General features: G+C 39.6%; 1 protein-coding gene across 1 annotated transcript; it reads left to right on the top strand.

Moving 5' to 3' along the window:
• Positions 1-450: 450 nt before the first annotated feature.
• Positions 451-18,766, top strand: LOC112540352 (maestro heat-like repeat-containing protein family member 6). Its single transcript, XM_025165050.2, has 14 exons — positions 451-819; positions 1,518-1,670; positions 5,528-5,682; positions 7,562-7,727; positions 7,850-8,019; positions 10,678-10,812; positions 10,896-11,010; positions 11,925-12,068; positions 13,674-13,844; positions 14,161-14,316; positions 15,182-15,274; positions 16,806-16,908; positions 17,992-18,057; positions 18,621-18,766. Exons 1-14 carry the CDS (start codon positions 451-453, stop codon positions 18,764-18,766), a joined length of 2,142 nt encoding a protein of 713 aa, XP_025020818.2.
• The last annotated feature ends 6,187 nt before the right edge of the window (positions 18,767-24,953 follow it).

The following is a 24,953-nucleotide window of genomic DNA, read 5'->3' on the forward strand; positions in this document are numbered from 1 at the left end:
TTCAGTAAATTAGTTCTTTATACATCTTAGAACCACACATACAGATACCTACACATTATGTGACAATAATGAACAATTAATAACTGTGATTACAGAATTAGAATAAACCAAATAGCTATAGAAACACTGTTAAGTATTGTACAGGTAAGTCACCGCAATATTTTGAGTAAAAGGATATAGGTAACAAAAGCCATGAACTTTGTGAGTAACGTTAGTTCTGATTTTTCACTGAGAGGTTTAATAGCCTTCTTACAACAACATTCCCACGTCTTATTACTATATAGTGCACAAGTCTTTATGAAATCCTTATTTCAGGATTTTTGTTTCCAAACCCCACAGGGTTTAGCTGAAAACCCTCCTGATCAAATTCAGCATGTTTCAGCCAAAAATATTTTTAGCAGTTCTTATGAGATGCACCCTCATGATTTTTCTTTCTCTCCTAGAGCAACCATGGTTATAAAAGAAAAAATAAAGAAGGCCAATGGCCCACATCTGAGGCTGAACATGCCCTTTGCCAGTGAACCAGATTTTATCTGCTTAGATAAAGCTACACAAACCTCCTCTGAGGACACAATAGATGATCCGTCCCAGGAGAAGAAAGCAAATCCATACACAGCTCACATGTTCGTGCCAGGAAAAGAAAGATACCATGTGTGGAAAACAAGAAACAGACTACAAGAGAGATGTTCCACTGCCCAGTCAGGGTTAATGCTTGGGAACTTCCTTCTGAAGGAAAAACACAAAACAGGGATTACAGACAAGCACTTAGAACAGCATCAGAGTATCACCTTGAAGCCAATTACAGAAGAACGTAATGAGGTATAACCAATCTATGAATAGGAAGATTATTATTTCCAAAAGTCTTCTGCTTATGCTCCAATTCTTCATAGCTTTATCATAGCTATAAAGTAACAGTGGAAGTATATAATATGACTTTCCCAATATAGCCACTGAAAACTACGGCTATTAATAAAATTTAAATTAAATCAAATACAGTTTTATTCTATCTCAACCCACTTTTTTTTCAAGGCCCCATCTATGTTTTGGAGTGTGGCTTCTAGTATGTTCCTCAAAAGCTAAGTATGGTTCTTAGCAAAGTTGTACACACATATTGCTTTGAAGCACAGTTTTCAATATATGTTAGTGCATTTAATTTCATGTTGGATCACCATATCCACCATTTACACTTCAATTAACTTTCCCCAACCTGCTGCCCTCCAGCTGAATTCAACCCCCGTGTTTGCTAATCAGCACAACATGTGGTAGTACTGGTTAGGGATTATGGGAATTGAAGTCTCACACAGCTGGAGAACTTTACATTGGAGAACACAGAATGTCACGGTCCAGAGGCAGTGGTAAGAGTGACTCGTCCAGAACTTCTCTTTGCAGCACGGTGTAAAATTTAATAAAAGCAAAAGCCAGCTCTGCCACTTGCTTAAGAATTACAGATATTTGCACTTGGTCTCTTCCATTTATAAATGAGTGACCTACAGTGGCCTCTTCTCTGTCTCTTTCAGAAACCTCCAAAAGACGATCCAGCAGCCACCATTACTGGGCAGATACTCTTGGCAGTGGCTAGCCTGCGGGACTCAGACAGGAGCAGTATCCAGGCAGCCGCAACTATGCTGAATTCTGTTTTAAAGAAAGAGAAGAACAAACTAAGGGGGAAGGTAAAACAAGTGGAGAATTTTGCGGGTCTCACCCATTCTGGAGACAACTGCTAGCTAGAAATTCTGAAAATTTAATTTAAAACACTTAAGGAGCACCAGGATGGGGAAGGGTCTTCCAAACGTGCCCTGCCAGTTTTAACACTGAATGTAATGATGTCTCCTGCCAACTTTACAACAAATATATTCGAAAACACATTAGACAATTTAATATACTATACTTTGAAACCAGGAAATTTGTTGAACTTATTTCTCCTGTCAACTGATATGCAAGCTCAGATTACAAGTTCAGCCAGCCCAGTTACTTCTTTACATGAGCAAGATATTGTCTCTACAATTACAGAACAGCTGCTTCATCAGATATTTTAAATGATCTTATCAAAGAAATATTGGATGGCCAAGTTTTTTTCCATTTTTGCCAGTCCTGTTGAATAGGTTGCCTCTGAAACACCACTTTCATATTCAGATTTACCAAATCAGGTACCATCAGTTAGGTCTATACTATCCAGACTGCAAAACTCCAGGCAACAAGAACACCATAGGAAAGACTTAGATTAGTTTATATATATTGACTGCCAACTAGAAGTCATCTGGATTTTTGCAGCCTGGGTAAGGTAGCCCTATTATCAGTATTGTTCCAAGGAAGGAAAGTAATTCCTATAATTATGCAGTTGGAAATGTCAAGATACACCAGGCCATGATAACTGATTTCATGGTAACCTCTTGCAAATTTAAAATTATCTGGAATTTAATTTTAATTTAATTTATTCAATTTAGGCACCACCCAGCTCCAAACTAACTCTAGGTAGTCTACAATAAAACCAACAGAATAAAAATAGAATGCAATGATTATGAAAAAAATAAATCAATAAATAAACAAGAACTGATGGCAGATTGGGCTAACCACACTTATACATAATCCAGCAGGATTAGGATCCTGGGTGTTCTTCTGCAACTCTTGCGACACACCATGCCACAAACAACTGTGATTGGGTGATATCGCATGATTTTTGTTTTATTAATGTTTCAATTTTCTGACTACAACCCGAGATTTGTTCTCCATTGTTGTTTATTCAAGCCATATTCAAACAATATCCTTCAGAGAACTTGTATGGTGACTGCAGAAATCATGAATGATGGGCAGATATTGGAGAATCCAACCTCCATTATAAAGCAATTTGTACTGAAAGTGATCATGCAAAATCCAGGTAGAGACATTCCCAAGGAGCTACAACCAGGTCCATGAATGATTGGGCATCCAGTCTAGGCCTGCTGTTAGCTAGAATAGTTCCTGGCAAATTGCTTAACCTGCCCACTAATACCTAGCCACTACATGTAACTCTATCTTATATGTAGACTTTTTGGTAGTGGTGGTGGTGGTGGTAGTAGTGGTGGTGGTGGTGATGATGATGATGATGATGATGATTTCTCCACATGACCTCTTGGGAAACTGACTCCAGTTCTACATTGACAAAGAATTTGAGTTTCAATGTCAAGTTCTATGTTGATTTGAAACAGATTTGCACCATGTTTCAGTAGCAGCCAGCCTATCCAGATTTTTTTTCAGTGATATCTACCTCCAGTAATAGCCATCACAGGTTTCTAATTGTATGATTGTTTCTTTAAATTGAACATCATATTACAGCATAATAGCTTCTAAAAACCAAGGCAATTTTGATTTGATGAGCCATCTCCATAATGGCATTTATGGAATAGATATTGAGGATGTGTTGATTATCAGTAAAAACATTTTTAATCATCAGTAATATCTAAAATTCTGAATTCCCCAGATGAAACTGTAAGAAGAAGCTGGGTGTAATTTTATTCTCCAGCACTAAGAATTCTAGAAGCAAAACAATTCTTTCCCATCTGACATTACATAGGAAATCACTGCTCGTAATCCGTATGGTGAAACACCATGTGTCCAAGATTACCAACCAAGAATTGCAATATATTGTTCCAAAGCAACAGGAATCTTTGTTTTCTGGAAAGACATTCATATTGCTCAGTCCTGACATGATGGAGCATAGCCATACATGTATTGCAATATTTAAAGATGTGAATAAGTGTTCCCTGGGAGAAGTTCTCTGAAAAGTGTTTCATGGCCTCAGACAACTAATATACATCTTTTCAAGTAACAGGGTGCTCTTTATCATTGAAGAACTCCCAACTCATCATGATTTGGTCTTGGTCCATATTTTTTAACTTCCTTTTGTGTGCTAGATTCTTCAATACCTCATCATGGAGTCTTACACCAGTCTTGTCACTTAAAGTTCTTATAGTTCCCAGTGTAGTACCCTCTAATTCAAGTGCCTGCAATAACAATAACCTGTACTCAAAGTGTACTAAAAGGCAAGTAGGTGCCATAATGCGTCATGGGCTATCCCACTTCAGAATCCATTGCTTCAAATACTATTAAGATTGTTGAAGAAAAGTTGAAAAAGAAATGGATGAAGTGCACCCAACCCCTTTCATGTTAGTTACTTAATCCCTTCCCAAGCAAAAGTAAATGAATTTTAAAAAATTGAAAAGTGAGTTGGGGAAATTGTAGGGAGGATTCACCAGAACAGGAGACACTTTGTTGGCATCTATTAACCCTTGAGTTTATTCTATTGAGTTTGTCACTGGAGGTACCAAGAGGAAGGGGTGGCTAGCAGTAAGAGTGTTAGCCCTGAGAGGTAGTCCAGATGAGAAGCACAACCAGGAGTACTAACTCCTTCTTTATTGTAAGGTTACATTAACAGAATCTTGCAAGACTGAAAGTACTTCTCCCCTCCTTTCCTTTTACTCTCTGGAAAACTAGGGAGTGTCCTTTCTGAAACATTTTCCATACCCTTTCTCCTTCTGTGGGCTAAGATATCTTTTACATGCCAGTTGTCCTGTCTATGACTCTCCCTCCTATCTCCCAAAGTCATTCCCACATACCATTACAAAGACTGAGTTCCATGATGAGATGGATTCAATGGAATTTTAACTCAACACATTCACTTCTACTCAGTACCATTCCAAAGTTCACACCATCTTCATTCAGATCCATTACATCTTTCCTCTTGCTCTTAGTGGCCCAACACACAACATTTCTTCTTTATTTGATCCATTCATTTAATTCATTACTTAATGCTCTTTACTATTTGACCTTCTTACATTCTAAGCCACAGTCTTCCACTTGCCATGGTCATCATCAGATGAAGCCCCAGATATTGACCTCCACTGCCTATCATGCTTTGGTCAATCCGGGCTTTCATAAAAATTGTTTTAATAAACTAGAGAAGATGTTGACTAGGTTATCAGCTTTAATCATGCCTGTGCCACATGCAGCATTCACTACTGATGGTAAGGACAATAATAATCAATGTTGTCACATTTTTATGTATGCCACAACTACAACCACAGCCCAGTTTAATTTCAAGTATACTTGTGCTGTTCATTGCAACCTAGGATCTCTAATCTAAAGATAAGCTCAGAAGCCAGTCTACAGTTGCTGTTACCTGCATCCCACTGGCACGCAGTGTACTGACAGTGTAGTATACTGAAGCATTCAGGAGGCTGATACTCTAGTTCTTCATCAGTTCAGATAAATTTTTGATCTTGGGAATAGCTAAAATTCCTGATTCTCGTTAGGACTCAACATGTACAGCAAAAATGAGGGTTGCATTCTTCATTATTATATTGTCCAACGTATAATACATTTACTGACCTCTGAGATCTTTGTAAAGAAAGGACCATTTTTTCCTAAGAAATACCCAGTTTCATCCAGATGCTCAGTACTACTACATTCATAATTGAATGAATAAATTATGTCAAGCATCAGAAAGTCAAGGAAATACCATCCTTGACAATCCCTTTTTTCTTCTCTCCAGGTGCCAGAAATCATTGATATCATTTATTTCCACTTGAATGCTATCCAGGATCCTAGTGCAAGAGAAGTAGCAATAGGAGCTGTTTGCCTGCTGGTTGAAAAACACACAGATGAGGCCATCTCAAGCCTTCTGAGACTCTCACTCTTTTGTGACAGGTTGGTCTAGTGGTTAAGGTGCTGGACTAGGAGTGGGGAAATGCTGGAGTTCTGGTCCAGCATTAAGCACAAAGCAAGCTGGGTGAATTTCAGCCAGTCACTTTCTAACATCCCTAGGAGGAAGGCAATCTACTTCTACAAATGTTGCCAAGAAAACTGCAGGCACTTGTCCACGTAGTCACCAGGAGTAAAAACTGACTCAAAGGCACCAAAAAAAAAAGGAGTGTCAGGCTAGTCTATTATGACAAGTATTGGAAAAATAGTTTCTTCTGTGATGTATCTGATAGAGAAAGAGGTGGGCTGAGCTGGTAACAGCACTGATGACACCACCATCTTGAATACTCTGCCATATGCACTTTTATTACCAGAATACTGTAGATAAATGTACACATTTGTATCTTATTTACTGGGTTACTGATGATTCAGTTCAATTGTTGAACTGGCAGCAGGCGATGGCGATGCAACTGTCATTTTCTCTTTATTTTATATCAACGGGTAGTTAGTGAAAACACAAGGATACATCCAAATCTACCAGCCTGGTGGTATGCATCCCTTGTGAATCCCCGCCATGAGAAACCAAGCCAGTAGTCTGCAGAGCCCTCGTATGACCATACCCTATCTGCCCTGCCCAGATAAAATACAGGATGGGATGCAGGAAGCCACCCTTAAGTCATAATCAGGCACATCCACAATTACTGGTAATGGCTCTCCAGGGATTTAGGTAGGCCAAGGACTGAATTTGGAATTCTTGGAATGCAAAGAAGGTTATGCCAAAACTGAACATCTTATTTTATTTTTATTTTATTTTATTACTGAATTTATATTTTTAGCTTTCCAACTGAATGAGTTGGTCATATAGATGGACTGTAAGAATTTGATCTTCTGAAGCAGCATATTCCATCCTGGGCTATTTCCTAATTAGCAATTGAGAGCATTTTCTAGTATCACCCTACCTTTGCTTTGCCAACAAAACAGTAGCTAAGACAAGCTTTAGGTTGGCACAACAATGGTTAGACAGCGCTATAAATCGTTAGTGAGAAACTGGTCATAGTACAAGAGGATTAGCAAGCAGGTTGCTGAAAACTTAAATTTGAAATTCATTGTCTAAGAAATAATCTCCCTTCTGGATAAACCTGAATCTGGTTGCATGGCATAAAACTCAGTTCAGCGTGGGCCACGCTGGGGTGCTGGTTTCTGAGAAGTTTGTTGCTTTCAAGGTGCTGCATTATAAGCTTGCCTCCTGGAGACCCCCGCACACAGGTTGTCCAGTGATGATGAAACATTGACTTTATTGACACAGACACCTGTACATTATTTGTCTCCTGCTGCATTACTCAGCCGAACCTTCATGAGCCCTCAGTGTATGCTTCAACAGCATGGAGAGTGCTTTCTTTGCCACTCCAATTATTAAAAAGATGACGCAGATGACAATTCACAAATGGGGCTGTGAAAAAAAAAAAGTATCGGGAAAAGAATGCTGGGAACAACAAAGCAAACTGGGCGAGTGAAAGGCAGCTTCTGAGCTGGCTTGTTCAATCTGGGTCTGTGGTTATACTGAAGACAACAGTACCTCCGTCTGGGTGAAAGACACTGACAAGATGCCATTTTAAAATACTTTTCTAGCCTTCATAGTTTAAAAGGCAAATTACGCATGTACCCTTTGCAATCTTTAATATCCAATCGTTTTCCAGATGTGCAGTAAGTGTGTGTGTGTGTGTGTGCATATGTTTGGCCTGTAATTTCATTTCAATAAGTCTGTCTCTCTGCCTCTATCTCCCATGCTCACACTTTATACCAGACTAGGTTTGAATAAAAAATCAGCGGTGGTTTTTTTTTTTTTTTAAATCTTAATTTGTTTTGTTTCCAATTTCAATTTCAGACACATTACTCAAATCTGGGAAGCCCTGGGCCAAGCTAAACAACCAGTCCGACTCCAGGTCCTTGCCAAACTCCTTGAAGTCCTAAAAAGACGACCCAGCTTCAACACTGACCTCCTGGGCTCAGACCTAAATTTCAAGGAAAATGCTTCCCTTCTGCCTCTAGCTGTGAGTTACTTCCAGGGTTATTCACTCATTTGAGAACCCAAATAACAAAAGAGGCATGTTTGGCAGGCTCCTACCAAATTATCTAGAATTTAGGTATTGTGTTTGTATATATTCTTTTTCAGGCAACAAAGGCCCTCTGCATAATATTTAAGGATAAAAGGTGCAAAGTGCCCATGAATAGCTATTATGTATCTGTGATAATTTTCCTGGTTATTCAGCTGCATTATTTGGTGAATGCTTCAGATGTTGACTGTGGACAAGAGGATATCCTCAAAGCATCAAACTATATAAGGTAACTGCTAGTGGGATGCACAACAGGTAAATATCCATATTAGATATCACACAATAATCTTTTTTCTAGTTCTTAAGGGCAGACACCTCTAGGGATACTGAAGCCTTACTTCAGCATGAGAGAAATTAAAACGTTCCCCTAGAAAAGTCCTTGGCCTTGAAAGATTGATCGTAACATGTTGTGACCAATCATCAACTATGGCTGGATGCTAAATACATTGAGGAGAAGTAAATTCCAGCGGATTCAGAAGCATTTAGTCTCAAGGTTGGATCCAGGCCTTAATCATACTTCTAGAGATCTGGTGACCTGGAAAGAAACTGGAAAAACTGGAGGAAGAGCAGAAAAGGGCGAGAGGCTTCTTTGGGGGACTCTTTCAGAATTCTTCTGAATGTTTCTCTTAAGCCTTCACATCTCCAGGGGTGGAACGCTTTTGTTCTTCTTCAGAACCCAGATGAAGAGGAAGAAAGATGGGAGATAGCATCTTTCTTGAACATTGTCCAAACTTTATTGGATTCTTTCCTTCTCTTTTGATAGGGTAGTAGAGTTCATCATTTCCCCAGCACTGGCTGAAGAGAGATGACACAACCTTCTAATATCGTGTTAGATTTATAGCATTTAAAATGGCGTTTGGTTAAAGAGATATGTGGTAACTCACTGTATACAAAACTTCTTTTCTTCCATCACTTCCACACACCTTCTACAATTACTGCTGAGAATTTGTTTACACTGTAGTGAGAGAGAGAGAGACAGACAGACAGACAGACACTCACATACATACATGCATACATACATACAGAGAGAAGGAAAGAGTCAGTTTGGTGCGGTGGCTAAGGTACTGGACTGGAAACTAGAAGACCAGGAGTTCTAGTCCTCCCTCAGGCATCAAAGCCGGCTGGGTGACTGTTGGCCAGTCTCTGTCTCTCAGCCCAACCCATCTCACAGGGTGGTAGTAATGGGGAAAATAGGAGGCAGGATCATTATGCACACTGCCTTTAGTACAAATAAAGGTGGTGTATAAATCTAATAATAAATAAAATATATACAAAGATCTTGAAGCAAAAAATTCAGTTTCCTACTAGACTATAAAGATCAGGATACTGGTGCTATTTAAACACTGAAAATGTACATTTAAACACACACACACACACACACATGATTTTAAAAATTAAAAACATACTACAAAACCTATCTCATCTATTCACATGCTACAGTAGCTTCAGAACAGATCAGTGTCTGTCCAAAATATGTTGCAAATTTTCTGTGTGAGCAGAGGTGAAAAGTCATTAAATATATGGAGAGTTCTCATATAATTATTAGCTGCACTTATTTAATTTAAGGTGATTAAATTTTACTTTTCTTTTGTCTTGGACGCATCTACTTTTCTGGTGTGACTCCTGGATTACCACTTGAAGACCAAGTGGGGTCCTCAGTCCAAGAACAATGTGCACCCTGGTATAGATAATTCTGTGCACTACAAACACAAATGATAGGGATCTTCAGAAAAAAAATAAGTTCTCATAGAGATTGAGAATGTTATTCCATTTTCAAACATCTCCTAAATTATCAGGACTCCCCGCCTCCTTATGAATGAGGTACTGCCTACCTTAGCAACTTTTTCGCCCAATGCTCAAGTTCATGTAAAGAATTATTTTGCAGATTTGAAAGATTCTTTAATGAATCAAGTGGATTAATTATGCAGTCCTACAGAGGTATTCACAGGAGTATCCAAGGGAACTCAAATGATGAAAGAAATGTCACACCATTGCAACACAAATTCTGTCCCTTTCTATATATGTCATGAGATCTCACACACACACACACACACACACACACAGGAAGGGAGTGTACAATACTGTTTTCATCCTTTTGACAAAAGCCTTTGATCCTGGCACTTCTCTGCACATCTGGGTTCACCCATGGTGAAAACATTCACAAGACATGCAGAGGATCCTGAGACAAACTATAATTGAATTGTTGGTTCCAAATGTTAATTAGTTGAACAAGTGTAGTGGGGTAGAGGTTGAATCTCTGTCTGGACTATTTTGTCAGTGCTGGGGTTCCCCTCGTTTGGCAGTAGCATTGCATCTCCATAGGTTATCAGTGCTTTTCAACACAGAAATAAGTTATGGATCACTTTAAAAATTGTTACCAAGGGAACATAGTCACTAAACTGAACTAGACCAACCTTCCTTGACCAGTTGTGCTAGATTACTAGCCCCATCATCCCCATCCAGCACACCCTATAGACACACTGGTTGAGAATGATAAGAGCTATAATCTGATTGATCTGAAGGAAACCAACTAAAGAAAAGCTGAATTATGGCCATCAGGCTAGCTAATTCTGCCCTTAAACATGATTCTGGGTGAAATAAATATAGATAGATGATAGATAGATAGATAGATAGATAGATAGATAGATAGATAGATAGATAGATAGATGGATAGATAGATAGATATAGAAGAGAGATGATATATTTTTTTCTGATCTGCAAGACTCTAATCTTCTTATTTCCACAAATCATTATTTCTGAAAATACAGACCCTCAAAACCCAAGGCATATATAATTTAATCTTTAAAAAACCCTTGTGAAACTCTTGTGAGAGGCATCATAATCCCTGGACTCCACCAGTCAAATACTTTTCTTATCCTTAATTCAGCTGCACCATGGAAACTTTAAAAGCCCTGGTTAAAAGGGAGAAGACATCACAGACATGTTTTACGAGTCTCACAGAAAACTGGGAACTTCTGTCTTCACCAGAGAATTACCTTGAAGGTGTTCTCCTCTTGGCCAGGTAAACAATAGAAAACCCAGGGTAAAGTTCACCAGGACTATGATATGTAATAAAGTAAAATATGATTAATGTTGTTCTTCTAGAGCTCTTGTCAAGCATCATCGTGGGCTTGATTATGCTGTATTTACCAAGGTGATACCACTTCTCCATCATGGGGATGACCAACAGAAGCTAACAGCAATGGCCTTTTTCACTGCAGTAGGTTTATTTCCTTGCTCATGTAGCTGCTTGGGGCAGATGTAGCATAAGCAGTTATGGGGAGATACGCAGCCCTAGCAGGGGAATGACATACAAAACCCTGAGCATTAAGGAGCAAATTGACGGGGGGGGGGTGTCTCCAAAAAGGTCAAGATGGTGGCCACAACCACTACCACACACATAAAAAGGGGCAAGGCTTTACTCATGAAATGGTGACCACCATCTTGACTTTTTTGAGCCCCCATGGACAGCTCTGTGAGAAGGTATGGCAATTCACTGTTGCTAAACATGTATGGCTTCATTAATGACAATGTCTGATACATCAGTTACTGCATTCCTCCTCCAACGGATTAAAATCTGTAGGCCTTACCACCTGCCCATTTACTGACAAACTCTCTTTTCTAACTTTCATCCCAGCTAAACAGGATATTACGATGTTATAAAACATGTTTTAAGGGGAAAGCCCAAATTCTAAATGGAATCCCTTTTCTTAGTTCATCTCAAGATTATATTTCTTCTGTGGTCCTTTCTTTCCTGTAGCATTACATGGCCTTTTTAATTATTCAACAAATAAATGAATATAACCCCTTCCCTCTCACTGCTTTTCCTTAGAGATCATGGATAGGTTAAAAGTGGAAGTGGAAGAAAAAGGAGAAATAGAAGAAGCAGAGAAGGGTCAGGAAATCAGAAGTCCATCCTGGGGCATCCCGAAGGGGGGGCAAAAGAATCATGATGGTGTTCATGACCGCAGAGGCGAAGCCCCTAGGCATGTGCTTTGATTGAGCATCCTGACTTTCTTTACCCACTTCCCCAATATATGGCCCTGATTCCATCTTTGTCTTTCCATAGCTAATAGGGAATAGGTAAAGTACTCTGACTTTCCTGCCACATATTTACTGATTTATGTTGTTCAGCTTCTTTCGTCCGAGTCTGCCTATACAGTGCTGCAAAAACATTATATCTTGAGCTTATTAAAAGGTTGGCAGATTGATTCAAACCCAACCTACCGCTGGCTCAGTCTTCATGGGATGGGGAATGTAATTCAGCATCTGCAAAATGTGAGTAACAGTGATTTTTTTTTTCCCCACCAATGATTGCATCAACTATCTCCTTTGTATTTTTGAAGAAAACTCTAGGTATGAATGAGGTTAACATAGTGAATAGATGAGTTATTTCTGATGAAATAAAAACCTCACTTTGGAATCTCCTCTTAACCCTGATTCACCTGAGAATCCCTGTCTGGAACCGTTCAGTCAGGCTACTGTAAACAATGCCTTAGTCCAATGTTTCTCAATCTTGGCAACTTGAAGATGTGTAGACTTCAACTCCCAGAATTCCCCAGCCAGCAAAGGAATACTGCCTTAGTTACCTCTTATCTTGAATATTGTAAGATTCTCTGTGTGGGGCTGCCTTGAAAGGACTTTGACAACTTCAATACTTTCAGAATGTTGCAGCCAGTTTTCTTCTAGAAGGGGAATATAGGGCTGACATTATTATACTTTTGGACCAACTGCATTGATTGAACTATTCATTTCCAAGGGCAATTAAAGCTATTGTTTTTGATCCATAATAGACTAAGCTTCTTTCAGCCAGAGCACCAACCTCCTGCCTTAGAAGTGAGACTGAAAGTCCATTTAATGATTGAGGCAGGGGTAAATCTCATAAATAAATAAATAAATAAATACATACATACATACATACATACTCCATAAAAGCCCTTTTTCTTGTCTCTTCAAATATTAATAAGGTGGTAAGCACTTTTGCATTTTTGTAGCAACTTCGCTGGAAGTACTTCAACTGGAATACATGTGGCTTCTTTGCTGCCTACATTTTTGAGAAGAATTACCGTATTTTTCCATCAATAAGACACCCCCATGTATAAGACGACCCCCACTTTTCCAACCCAAAATTAAGAAATCAATATTTTAAAGATAGTGCAGAACACATTTTTATTTAGTAATTAGGTTACATTGACCTGATACACTCGGTGGGAGGAGGTCCAAACCATCTCTCTGCAGCTCTCTTTCCAGGCTTTTTTGCATAACTGATTACATTCAAGCACAAGTGAAACTGCCAATAGCTTGTCTCTGCAAACAGACTTCCTCCAATTGGTTTGTTCAGCATCAGCTGACGTCAGTTACATAAGGCTCGTGATTGGAGGAAGTCTGTTTGCAGAGACAGTATGGGCAGTTTCACTCGTGATTGGAGGCTCGTGATTGGAGGAAGCCTGTTTGCAGAGTCAAGCTATTTCACTCGTGATTGGAGGCTAGCAATAGGAGGAAGCCTGTTTGCAGAGACAAAGTATGGGCAGTTTTGTAACCGGACAGTTCTCTCCTCGGCTTACTTCCTTGAATAAGACGCCCTTCAATTTTTAGCGTAAGGATTTTAGAAAAAAGTATCGTCTTATAGTTGGAAAAATACGGTACATCTTAGACCAGTGTTTCTCAACCTTAGCAACTTTAAGATGTCTGAACTTCAACTCTCAGAATTCCCCAGCCAGTTGCCAAGGTTGAGAAACACTGTCTTAGATTTTCAAGCCCTAGTAAAAAGTTTTACTATCTTTAGCATACACATTGCTGATCATTCCAAGAAGAGTGATATATAAATTATTTCAAATAGACAAATGCAAAAAAAAAAAAAAAAGAATTTTGCTGTCCTTTCAGAGGAAAGAACTCACAGCCCTAATCCTGGGTATACTTCCAAATTTCAATGATCCTGATGAGAAGGTGACATTGACAGCTATTGAGGTCATAACCAAGGCAATCGCACACCACAAGAATGCCAACCATGTACTTCTAAAGATTGTCAAACAGCTTCAGCCACTCTTGGCAGATGTAAGGTTTAGAAGATATTATTTGTTCATGTGAGATAGGCTTTTTAAGCTGGGAGGGGAAAATAGAAAAAGGGTGGATTTGGGAAATCCTTTTAAAATATCTTCTATTTTGCCTTATATTATTGGGGAAATAGCCATAAGGTTCTGGCATAAAGCATCTCCTTCTTATTAATACATTCAGTAATTTTATGCCAGTCTTCCTTAGGAAGGAACCCAAAGAAAATAGCCTAAAAACTAGATCTTATGTTTTGTTTCCAGAGGTGTTATCTTCAAGTCTCACAGAAACTGAAGTCTTTCCTTTCCTTTTGAAATTCCAGGGGAGGAACAATATATGCTATGCTGCAAATCAGCTGTTCCAAGACATCCTGAAGACTTTGGATACAAAAGACAAATCCTCTATGCAGGATCAGGTTCTCAATAGTATTGTCACACTGATGCTCAATCTGGAAGATCCACATCTAGTTGTGATAAAGGTAAACCAAGTAATACAGATTTGTACCCAGCTGGTTCAAGCCATGATGATGATGATGATGATGATGATGATGATGATGATGATGCATACATCATGAAATGATTACACAAACTATGTGAATGTTGAAAGACTGACAAAAATTACATCCTTTGTATTTTTGAGCAATGGCATCACGATGCATCTGACATCACTTTCTCTCTGGGTCCCTTCTATGAATGCCCATGACAGAGGGATGTCAAAAAAGTCAAGACAGTAGTCACAACTGCATGATCACAGCCCACATATTTTTATACATGACACCAGTAAAAAAGTGGCAGGGCTTCCACTGCACTCTTGCAGATGCTGTCTTGACATTTTTTGATGCCCCCTGCAGACCCCCCTGCCCAACACACATCCTGAAACCTGAACATAATGAAATTTAATGCTCAAAAAATTAAAGAATTTAGCTCTTTTACTCAACCATTTTTGTCAAACGTTATTTTAACAGCTATCCTATTTAAGAGTGGGCAAAACAACATTTCCAATACGGAAAATGCTTTGTATATAAGTTTAAAATGATGTATAGCACCTTTTTATCATAGTTGTAATATTTTTCTGGGTGCCACCATGATTTCATTTAGCTTTGCAGTAATGAAGGCCAGAAACTTCCTTCTCAGAATTAAAGCTCAAAACGTACTAACTGTTCCTGAAAGAACTAGCAAACAATACACCATGGTGTACACTGGACACTGTTTCTCTTCATTATCTGGACAAACATATTGCTTGTAATTTCTTGCTGTAGAATGTTCTTGCCTTTATACGCTGTAATTTCTCCATTCATTATCTATTCTCTCTGAGGAACGTTTTTGTTTTCTCTTGATTTACAGAGTCGTACAGACACTTTACAACTTTGCAAAGCCTTCTTGGGATGGACGGCAAATGACAACCAGAACTCTTGGAACATAGTCTGCAAGCATCTAGTAAGGCTATTTAAGTATTTTGGGCTATTTATGGTACTACGTTGATTTTTTATAATCTGTTGATCCCAAATCATTGAGCAAACATGGGGAAGAAGCAAGAGGAAAAAAGGCTTCTTTTGTTTGGTATGCATGCTTTCTTGTGAGCAGTCTTTGAGCCATTTACTCTACGACAGCTTTCCTGACCCAGGTACCCATCAGATGTGTTAAGTAAGCCCCAGGCCATGTCTCAAACCTACCTGGAGGACCTGAATTGGGAAAAGCTGCAAAGGAACTGGAGGACTGAGGAGGTTCTCCACCTCTCCAGATCCAAAGACACCTTGTTGTTAACCATCTATTCAAGTCACAGCCAGAATATCTGCCAGCATGTCACTAATTCTGCTGTAATATTTGTAAGTTCAAACCCTCGCATCCCTATACAGAGCAGATCAACCCATGCAAAATTATTTTAAATTTGTATCCACTGAAGTTCATGGTAAAGGTAAAAAGAATTTCAATTCCTGGGGTCTAGGAGGAGAGCCTTTTCTGTCGTTGCCTGCGCCCTGTGGAACATCTTGCCCCCTGAGGTGAGGTTGGCCCCCACTCTTCTGGCCATCTGGAATTGTCAAGACCTGGCTCTGCCACCTAGCATGGGGATCCAATGGGGTTTGGTGGCTTGAGGACACTCTCTCCCTCTTTTGATTTTGTATATTTTGTAAGATTTTTATTGTTTCTATTGTTTTTATTTGTAAGCTGTCTAGAGTCACTTATATAGTGAGATGGGTGGCATATAAATTTGATTTATAAATAAATAAATAAATAGATGAGGTCACAGTTTTTGTTGAAATATTACTACACAACTGGGTAACAATAACCTTAAAAAAAACTATTTAAAACATATGAATACATTCACATCTATCATTTTTCCTTTCCTTGTTATAAGATTTCTCTGGGAGCTACCCAGGCAATACTTCCCACACCAGCCCTGCCCATTATACAGAGCATATGATTCAATATGCTCTGTATAGTATAATAATATGAATATAGCATATATTATTGAAGCATATTGGTTTCCTATTACTGAAGCATATTGGTTTTTTCCACCTATCCAGTAGATCTCCCCCACCTTTGACAACCCTGGCAAGTTGTGCAAGGAAATCACATTAGTAGAATATTTCCTAAGCAAGGAAAATCCAACATATATAGCCTAAAGCTGATCAATGGCTAGGTTTTTGTCCATATGCACTGAATTTTACAGTATGTAATAAAATGTATTCACATGAGGTGTCTTCACGTGGATTGCCAGAGGTACATTTCAAAGGACCCTGTCCTTTTGCAAAACATGCAATGAGAGTATTGTTCTACTGCAGCTTTCTCTAATCTGGTGCCCTTCAGTCATGTTGGGAATGCTAGGAATTTTACAGTCCCAAAATATCTTGATGGCACTAAGTTGGGAAGAATATCCTTATTCAATGGGTATTTCAACTGCATTCTCACCATATCTGTAGACTACATTGAGGAGGGCTGTTTAACATGGTTCAAAATTATTTTAAAGGTTAAAGAGCACCCAGGAAAACTGCGGGGCTTCTTGGACCAAGCACAGGAATATACTCAAAGCCCACAAAAATCTTCGAGGATTGCAGCTGCCACGTTTATAGGTATATCAATAAAATCATTTCTATTTCCTTTTTCCCATTCCTGATTTTCCACAGGTTCCAAGGCTACTTCATTTAGTGGTCAGGAGAGCTCCTCTATTTCTTCTATATATAAGTCATATAATCTTCTTTGCCTACATTCATGAACAGCTTAATAAAACTTTGTAACAGCAAGATCTAGGTGTTTGTGGAATTCATAGATTTCCAACAGATCTATTGCTTTCAAATGATATTCTGAAGAGCCATTAAGTCTTCAAAAGATTACCAGGATCCCTTACTCAACTAATTTCCACGACCTAACAAGATTTTCAAAGACCCAGTTTAATTCACATACCCAGCATTGAAATTAATGGTACAAGAAAGTACTGGAGAAATCCTAGAGTAGCAACTTGGTATCCTTCAAATAAGTTGAAACTGTAACTTCCCAAATTCCCATCCAGCATGTCCAAGTAAAGCCCTGACTTTCCCCAATCATATCATGTCTATAATGCAGCTCCCATCCCAAATTAGCAGTGATGACACCCATATTCTGGAACCCCTTCCCATGGATGCATATAATAATGACTATAAGGAGATTCAGGCTGGCAGTCACCTAGTGTCTGGTGTGTGTGCAGTGTGTGTGTTACTTTGTTGTTTTTATTCCTTTCATTACTTGTTTCTTGGAGTCACCTTTAGGCTTTGAATGAGCTATATTGTAGAACATCATCATCATTGATGGTCTACAATATAGCTCATTGACATCTGTCTGTCTGTCCTGCCTGTCAGTCTATCCATCTATCTGCCTAGCCTACAGGGCTGGAATTTTCTGACAATCTCACATCCAGATACATGCTAGATCTCATCCTACTTAGATTTTTCAGGATCAGCCAAGGTTGGGTACATGTTGCCAACTTGTTGAGTAATAAAAATAATATAATAAAAGCAAAAAATACATTTGTCAGTGCAGTTGCCAGATAACAACCTAATTATTGCAGAACTTGGTGAGAAGCATAAATAGTAAGCCTCACCTCCAGGAAGCATGAGGAAATGTAAGTTAAGGTAATAGAGATGTATTTTTGACGTACATTTAATACAACATATTTCTAGATTCTATCTTCCAGCACATGGAATCCAGTCATTTGCAAAAATCAGAAGTAGACTTCTTGAGGAAAGGTAAATATATTAATATCTTTTTATGATAAATTGTCAGGATTTTCTTCTGTTACTACTGAACTTATCTTCCCATTGCCAGCCACACTGAGAAAACACAAAAAAAAGACAACATACATACAAAGAGGATTCTGATGAAAGAATGTGCATTCAAAAGCTTGTTTCAATAGTATTAAGACACTACCTGTTCAAGGGTACACATTCCCTTACAAATCAAGCAGTTGCTTTCCTATTGTTGCTTTATGAAATGATTTAAAAATAGTTGCATGCTTAATATGTCCTTCCAATTTTCCTCTTCTTCCCACACCCCCCCCCCCCACCACATTCCTCTGCAGAAGCCTTTGGCCTTCTTGAACCTGCCACAAATCCTCTCTTTTCTCTAGTCCAGAGATGATTGACTGGGGACCCTGAATGGCCCTCTTAATATTCCTTAATACTCACCAAAGTGGTTGGGACCCTGCCTTGCCATCCCCATCCCAACAATTGGGCTAACTAATCAGAAGCAACCTGGCTCACCCAGTTTTTCCCAGGTCCACTTGTTAAACAGCCCTTGCTCTTTGTTTTAGCTTTGAGCTCCTTTCCGTCTGAAAGACAACGTTCTGTCCCGGTTGTTTCAGAACCAGAGAAAGTCCACAGGTATTGCCCAGATCTATTCAGATGTTCCCGCTATTTCCCAAGGTATGCTATTTTTCCATCTGGAGTGTTGACATGAAAGAGGAATAAGGGCAACTTTTGTTATGAGAAGATGGAGAAGAATGTATTTAACAACTGGGTTTACTCTTCTGGTTAAGTCATAATATGTTTGGTTTGGTTTTTGGATTATTGTGTTGCACACAAATACAGACATTATGATTTGTGAACCATAATTAACAGCTTCACTCAATGGGCAAATCCAGGTAAATGTGGTTTATTTAATAAACTACCATTAACCAAATCCTTTCTTAGCACAAACCCTAATTTGCTGCTTGTTATGCCATCCAAAATTAGCTACCTGACTCTGCTTAAGAGTAAAGCCAGCCACAGGTTTCCACCTTCCTTTATCTGTGAATGCAGCAGACTTCAGAGTTACAGTCATTCCCCGATATGTAGTCTGACCCTGAATATACAGACTTTTCTACAGCATGTAATCTCTGTCCTTAGAAAATCTGTATGCCATCCAAGTCTAAAGACCCTGGGTGTCTCACAATTACATCGCCCAGATCCACTATCAATAAAACAATTCACATCAAGCAATAAAATCTCTCAACTAAAAACTGACAGGAGGGACAACAGCCCATATGATGTAACACCTCCTACTCTCCATAAGTAGGGCCTTATCCAGTTTCAAAAAAATTAGGAAAAAGGGGGCCAACCTAATTTCAGGAAGCAATTTGTTCCACAGGGCTGGGACAATCACTAGGATGGCCTGTTTTCAAACTGCCACCCCTCACTGCACTGGGGAGGAGGGCAGGATCTTCATTTCCCATGGACAGGATGGACAGGTTCCACATGGAGGACACATCCTGCAGGTCAAAAGGACCTAAGCCACACGGCTGCCTTTATACCAGTGGGCCTTCTGAGTCTTCATGGGAGCCCCACCTAGAGTGAATTACAGTAGTCCAGATGCAAGAGGATACAGACGTGATCACTACCCAAATTCTCACTTGGTTCCCTTTTCCTGCCGATTGTTTTTCAGATCCTGTATTTGATGCCTGAAACTGAAGCTAATATTCATCTGAATAAAGAGCACTGTATGAAATGGCATGGGGGAAAGTCGTTCTGGACCCCCTTGGTAGGATTAGAGCTGATCCATGAAGCTACTTTGCCATGTTTTCCTCTGGACCCAGCACCAGGAGGAACTCATGCTGCCTCCACAGTAGGCCTTCCAAATGGGCCCCTGCCCTGCTGCTGTCTGTACAGCTGCCTCATGTGATACCATCAAGACAGTTGCTGGCAAATCTCCCTAACTAAAATTCAGATATCATCAACCATAGGAAAAGCCCCCATTGATTGTGGTTCAGAATGTGTGCCAAAGTGGTCAGATACTCCAGGCACTCAGTCCAATCATTTTCTATTTTTTTTTTTTTCTAAAACAGCCAGCCTCTTGTAATCATCACAAGATGGCAGCTAGGAGTTCATCTCTCTTAACTACACATAGTGGACACCTAAATTTGTGCAGCCCAGTTGTAGCTGCTGCATAAATGCCCGTGGAGTTCAAGAAAGAGATTTTGGTGTGTATGTGTGGAGAGTGGATATATCCAATAATTCCTTGACCATTATTATTTGCCTGTTGATTGTCAATCTATCAGCCATTGGATGGCAGCAAAGAATTGGAGGGTGATCTGTCATGTCTACCATCTACTGGTCATCCACATTCGTCCGGGTGAGATGCAGCTGCTAAACAAGTGTTCTTCAAGAGCTGGAGTTTGATACTTGTGTCAAATCACAACTTATATATACAACTCTGATTATAGGATAGGAGGGAAAAATTAAGGTGGTATGTGGGAACCATGTCTGTACAAAGGCACACTCTATGATGAAATGAAATTAATTTTTAAAAAAATTGATAAGGAGAGAAACTGAGAAGTCAGGGCTTCACTGACAGAAGTGACCTCTGGGAAGTGAATTCCCTGCCACATAGGCTACAGATACCCAACAGAAGAGTCCTTTCAATTGCACTTTCAGTTACAAGCACCTCAGACTCCTCCTCCATGCACCATATATTGTCTGGATGAGTCATCTTCCAACTTCTCAGGGAAAATGCTACTTTCATGCCAGAATCCCACAAACTGTCTTCAGCCTGCCTTAGCAGCTAGCTGCCTATAAGACTGAGGCTCTATTGTGAGGACATAGCCTTAGCAAACAATAAATGGGGCACCTTTGCATGGAACTCATAGGCACTTCCCTGCCCACCCCCCTTAATTAGAGAATAATCAGGTTTGAAGGATAGAGCTGAACCCCAGTGAGACAGTGGTGAAGGTCCAAGAAGGCAAAGTTCACACAACATGCTAAGTCAGTGTTCCCCATCCCTGGATGCTTTCCAGACATGATTTCCATGCCCTGAATTCTCCAGCCAGCCTAACCATTGCTAAGAACTCTGGAAGTTACCACACATCTATAGGAAGCCAAGATTACAGAAGGCTACATTAAGAATGTGATTGGTTTGAATTTTGCCTAGTGTAGCTTGCAAACCCAGCCAACCATGCTTATTCAATAAACCATGATTAAACAAACTAGGGCTTTGTCCAACACAGCTATTCTTTGGCATTCTCTTATTTGAAAACCAGGCTGTCTTCTAAATAATAGTCAAGACTCTCCTTAAGACTGCAGTGCTTCAACATTTCCTTCTAACAGCTTGCTAGCAGCACGTAACTATCGGCATTCAGCAACTTGTGCACACACTCGGTCTGAGAATATAAAGCAGGTCATCCAGTTGGTTTGTACGGCAGGGGAGGGAAGTAGACTGAACAAAAGGCAACAGATTCCAGAATAAGAAGGAAGAAAGAGGCAGGAATGAGAGTGCACAGCTGGTTTTTACACACTCATGGAAAGGTCTCTTATTCATCAATAAGCAGAGCTTACCTGTGAAATGATTGTAATGAGGCTTGACATTTTAAATGATGAGCTGTTTCAGGAAGCTATGCTTCTGAGTGGAAGAGCAGCAGTGCTAATGATGGGGTGTGAAATTTTTTCTGATGATTTTCTCATCAAAATGGCATTGTACCTGCTATGTTCTCCATGTAGCAGGGTGGAAGCTTCCCTAGAAATCTGTGTGATGGGGTATGGTGAAAATCCTGCTTGAAAACATGATTATGGAGGCAGTTAACCACACCTACCCTATCACTGGTTTGCTCCAATTCCCAGTCTCCAAAAATGGCTTCCATGTTTAAAAATGGAGCATAATTTCCGAAGTTTGAGTGCAATTATAATTTTCCAGCTACTTCTTTTTTCTGAAGAAGCAGGAACAATTTGTTCTTTATTATTCTGCCTGAACATACCTGGCTGGGGAATTCTGGGAGTTGAAGTCCACACATCTTCAAGCTCCCAAGGTTGAGAAACACTGGTCTAGGTTGTGGCATCATAAGCAGTACCACAGGATGAACTAAGTAAAAACCCAGTTTGGAAACACAAAAAGCGATGAGGGATTTGTGGGCTAGAAGGAAAACAGTCAACGGTACATTTATTTGTGAAATAGAAAGGACACTGCTGGAGCCATTCGCCTGACAATGTGTTCTCCAGAGCAATTCAAATGACTGAGTCTTGCAATAATGACTAGACCTGACCTTTTCAGATAAAAGTTACTTGCATATTCACTTGGCTTGTGCACTGATTTTTAGCTATTCTGGGAGCACAAGGCGGAACAGAAAGTTTGCACCGCTGTTTCTAATACTGCCTGACGAGTTCTTCATCTTCATAAATCCACAGTAGCAGGAGCTTGTAAGTCACTTTGCAGACAATGTTGTTCACAGACCTTTAATCTCAGAATGAGCCCCAAAATAATAACATGCCAATATACTCCACTGATAGTAATATATGTTTACAAACTACATTCAGGACAAAACCTGCCAGCCATTTCTCAAGAACACAACGGCACGTAGTTGTTTGAATTCTTTGATTTGGTCTCAATGAAATAGAAATTTTGTTTGCAGATGATATGCCTTGTTTTTGGAGTATATTCTGAAAAACCTGCAATTACTGGCAGAAATAACATGACGGTAGAGGAAGAGAAATGGAAAAAAGGGGGACATATCTTTATTTTTTTTTCTTGTATCTGTAATCTAATTTTCTACATTCAAGAGTACAAAAGAAACTAATAGAATACATCTATATAACACTATTAAAATATTAAGACATATGGGACTTGCAAAAGCTCCTTAGAACTTCAGGCAAACAAGTCTTTTCTTCCTCCACAGATCTTTGAATGGAGCTGAACCTGAGTCTTTCTGACAAATGAAGTTCATGGAAGGAAAAAGGCTTTATGTGGTATCAGCCCCATTCACTGAAACAATAAAGGAAGGGGGATGAGATCAATATCCCAAAGTATATTTCCTCCAAAGAGAACCTAAGAGAATCAGGCCAAGGCCCAGCTTAGTCCAGCATTTTCTGTCAGTGGCTAAGCAGATGCTTCTGGGATGTTCCCAAGCAGAAGAAGAGGTCATCTCTGTCCTTTGCCATCTTCCCCAGCAACTGGTATTTAGAAGCATGCTGCTCCCAACAGGGAAATAACATTGAATCCCAAGGCTAGTAGTTCTTGATAGGCCCACCTTCCATTACTTTACTGAGTCCTGTTTTAAAGTCATCTAAGTTAATGGCCATCATCACATCTTGTTATAATGAATCCCTCAGGTTAATTTTGCAGTGTGTGAAAAAGCAGTCTTTGGAATCTGTTCTAAACTTCCTTCCAATCAGTCTCATTACCTGATCCCAGTCCTAGTGTTCTGAGAGGGGCGGGGAGGTCTACTCTCCATTCCAGGCATAATTTTATCCCCTTGATCATGTCAGTCTCCTTTTTTTTAAGCTAAAGAGTCCCAAATGTTCTAGTTATTTTCTCATAAGGTATTTGAGCTCTCTGAATATGTTGGTTGCCCAGTGCTGCATTTTTCCCAGATACCTTAGACCTTTTTCAAATGTAGCCACCAGATCAGTAACCAGTACTCCAGCTTCACCATATTATAGATTTGTATAACGGCATTACACCATACTCTTTGAGTATTATCCGACTTGTCAACAGAGTATGTGATATCCACAATCTTTTTGCCAGGTAAACAAGTTTTCATGTGAACTACACAGCCATTGTAAACCAGTAACTCTGTCTTTCTAATGATTGAGTCAACCACAATCAGATGTCCTCCCCATCTCAGGAAGAGTAACGTTACAGTAGAGATGTGGGTTTATTCCCCCAAAGGATTAGAGTCCCTCATAGAAGAACATCACCTTTAATCTCTCAATAAAAATCTCTTGCCCCAAGGCCCCAGTTCTCCCTGACAGCAAGAGATCTATAATCCCGGGACAAAGCTATCTCATCTCAGAAGGTCTCATCTACAAACTTCTTTGCTGCTCTAACATTGCCTGTCTAACCACCAATGGAAAGAATTTGTTCCTGAGAGCCAGGAATTCATTACACTGAGCATAAACCCATGACTAATTACCAAAAAGCAGAATTATATTTTTGACACTCTGTGCACTAAAGTAGAAAACACCTCCTCCCCTGTTATTTTTTACCTTACCACTAGTAATGTTTGGTTTTCTACTTCTTTAGGAACTGTTTGACCTGAAAAAAATATATTTTTTTTTTACATAGTTTGAAGCCTTGGCTTCCCCTTCCTTCCTTCCTTCCTTCCTTCCTTCCTTCCTTCCTTCCTTCCTTCCTTCCTTCCTTATTTATTTATATTTTAAATTTAGTCACTGCCTGTCTCAGATTTATCTTGACACTTAGTCTTTGGCAGTGGAAGGTCAATGTGTCCCCCCCTTCTCCACCCCTTGCAAAGCTCCCCTGTCCCTGTTTGCCCTCCTGTTTGCTTACTGTAGTTGCAAGCTGCTGACTGAGGAATGCAGCTCCACCCATTCACACACACCAAGCCAACTATTTTGAAGACTGAAAGACAGAGAAAAGGAAAAGGAATTTTTCTTCAGTTCCTTAATTTATCTTAAAATCAGAAGGAATCTAGTAGCACCTTTTTCACACACATATAGCTAGGAAACAGTAAAGCTCCACCTCCAGTTCTTCTTTTTGGGGTGCCTCCATCATGTAGTTCCAAAAGGAAAGGAAGAACGTGGAGTTTTGCTGCTTCAAGCCATCTGCTTGAATTCTGTTGTGTGAGAGGGTCAGTGGGGTGGGGGGAGAGGAAAAAATAAAAACCTATGTAAGTTATTGGTGAATAAGAGCAATAGAAGGAACTGAGTGGTCTCCAGAAGAAAGA

The sequence above is a fragment of the Python bivittatus genome, unplaced genomic scaffold (genome assembly GCF_059951505.1).
Source record: "Python bivittatus isolate LINGU-HERP-01145 unplaced genomic scaffold, Pbiv_v1 ctg000060_np1212, whole genome shotgun sequence".
NCBI classification, from domain to species: Eukaryota; Metazoa; Chordata; class Lepidosauria; order Squamata; family Pythonidae; genus Python; species Python bivittatus.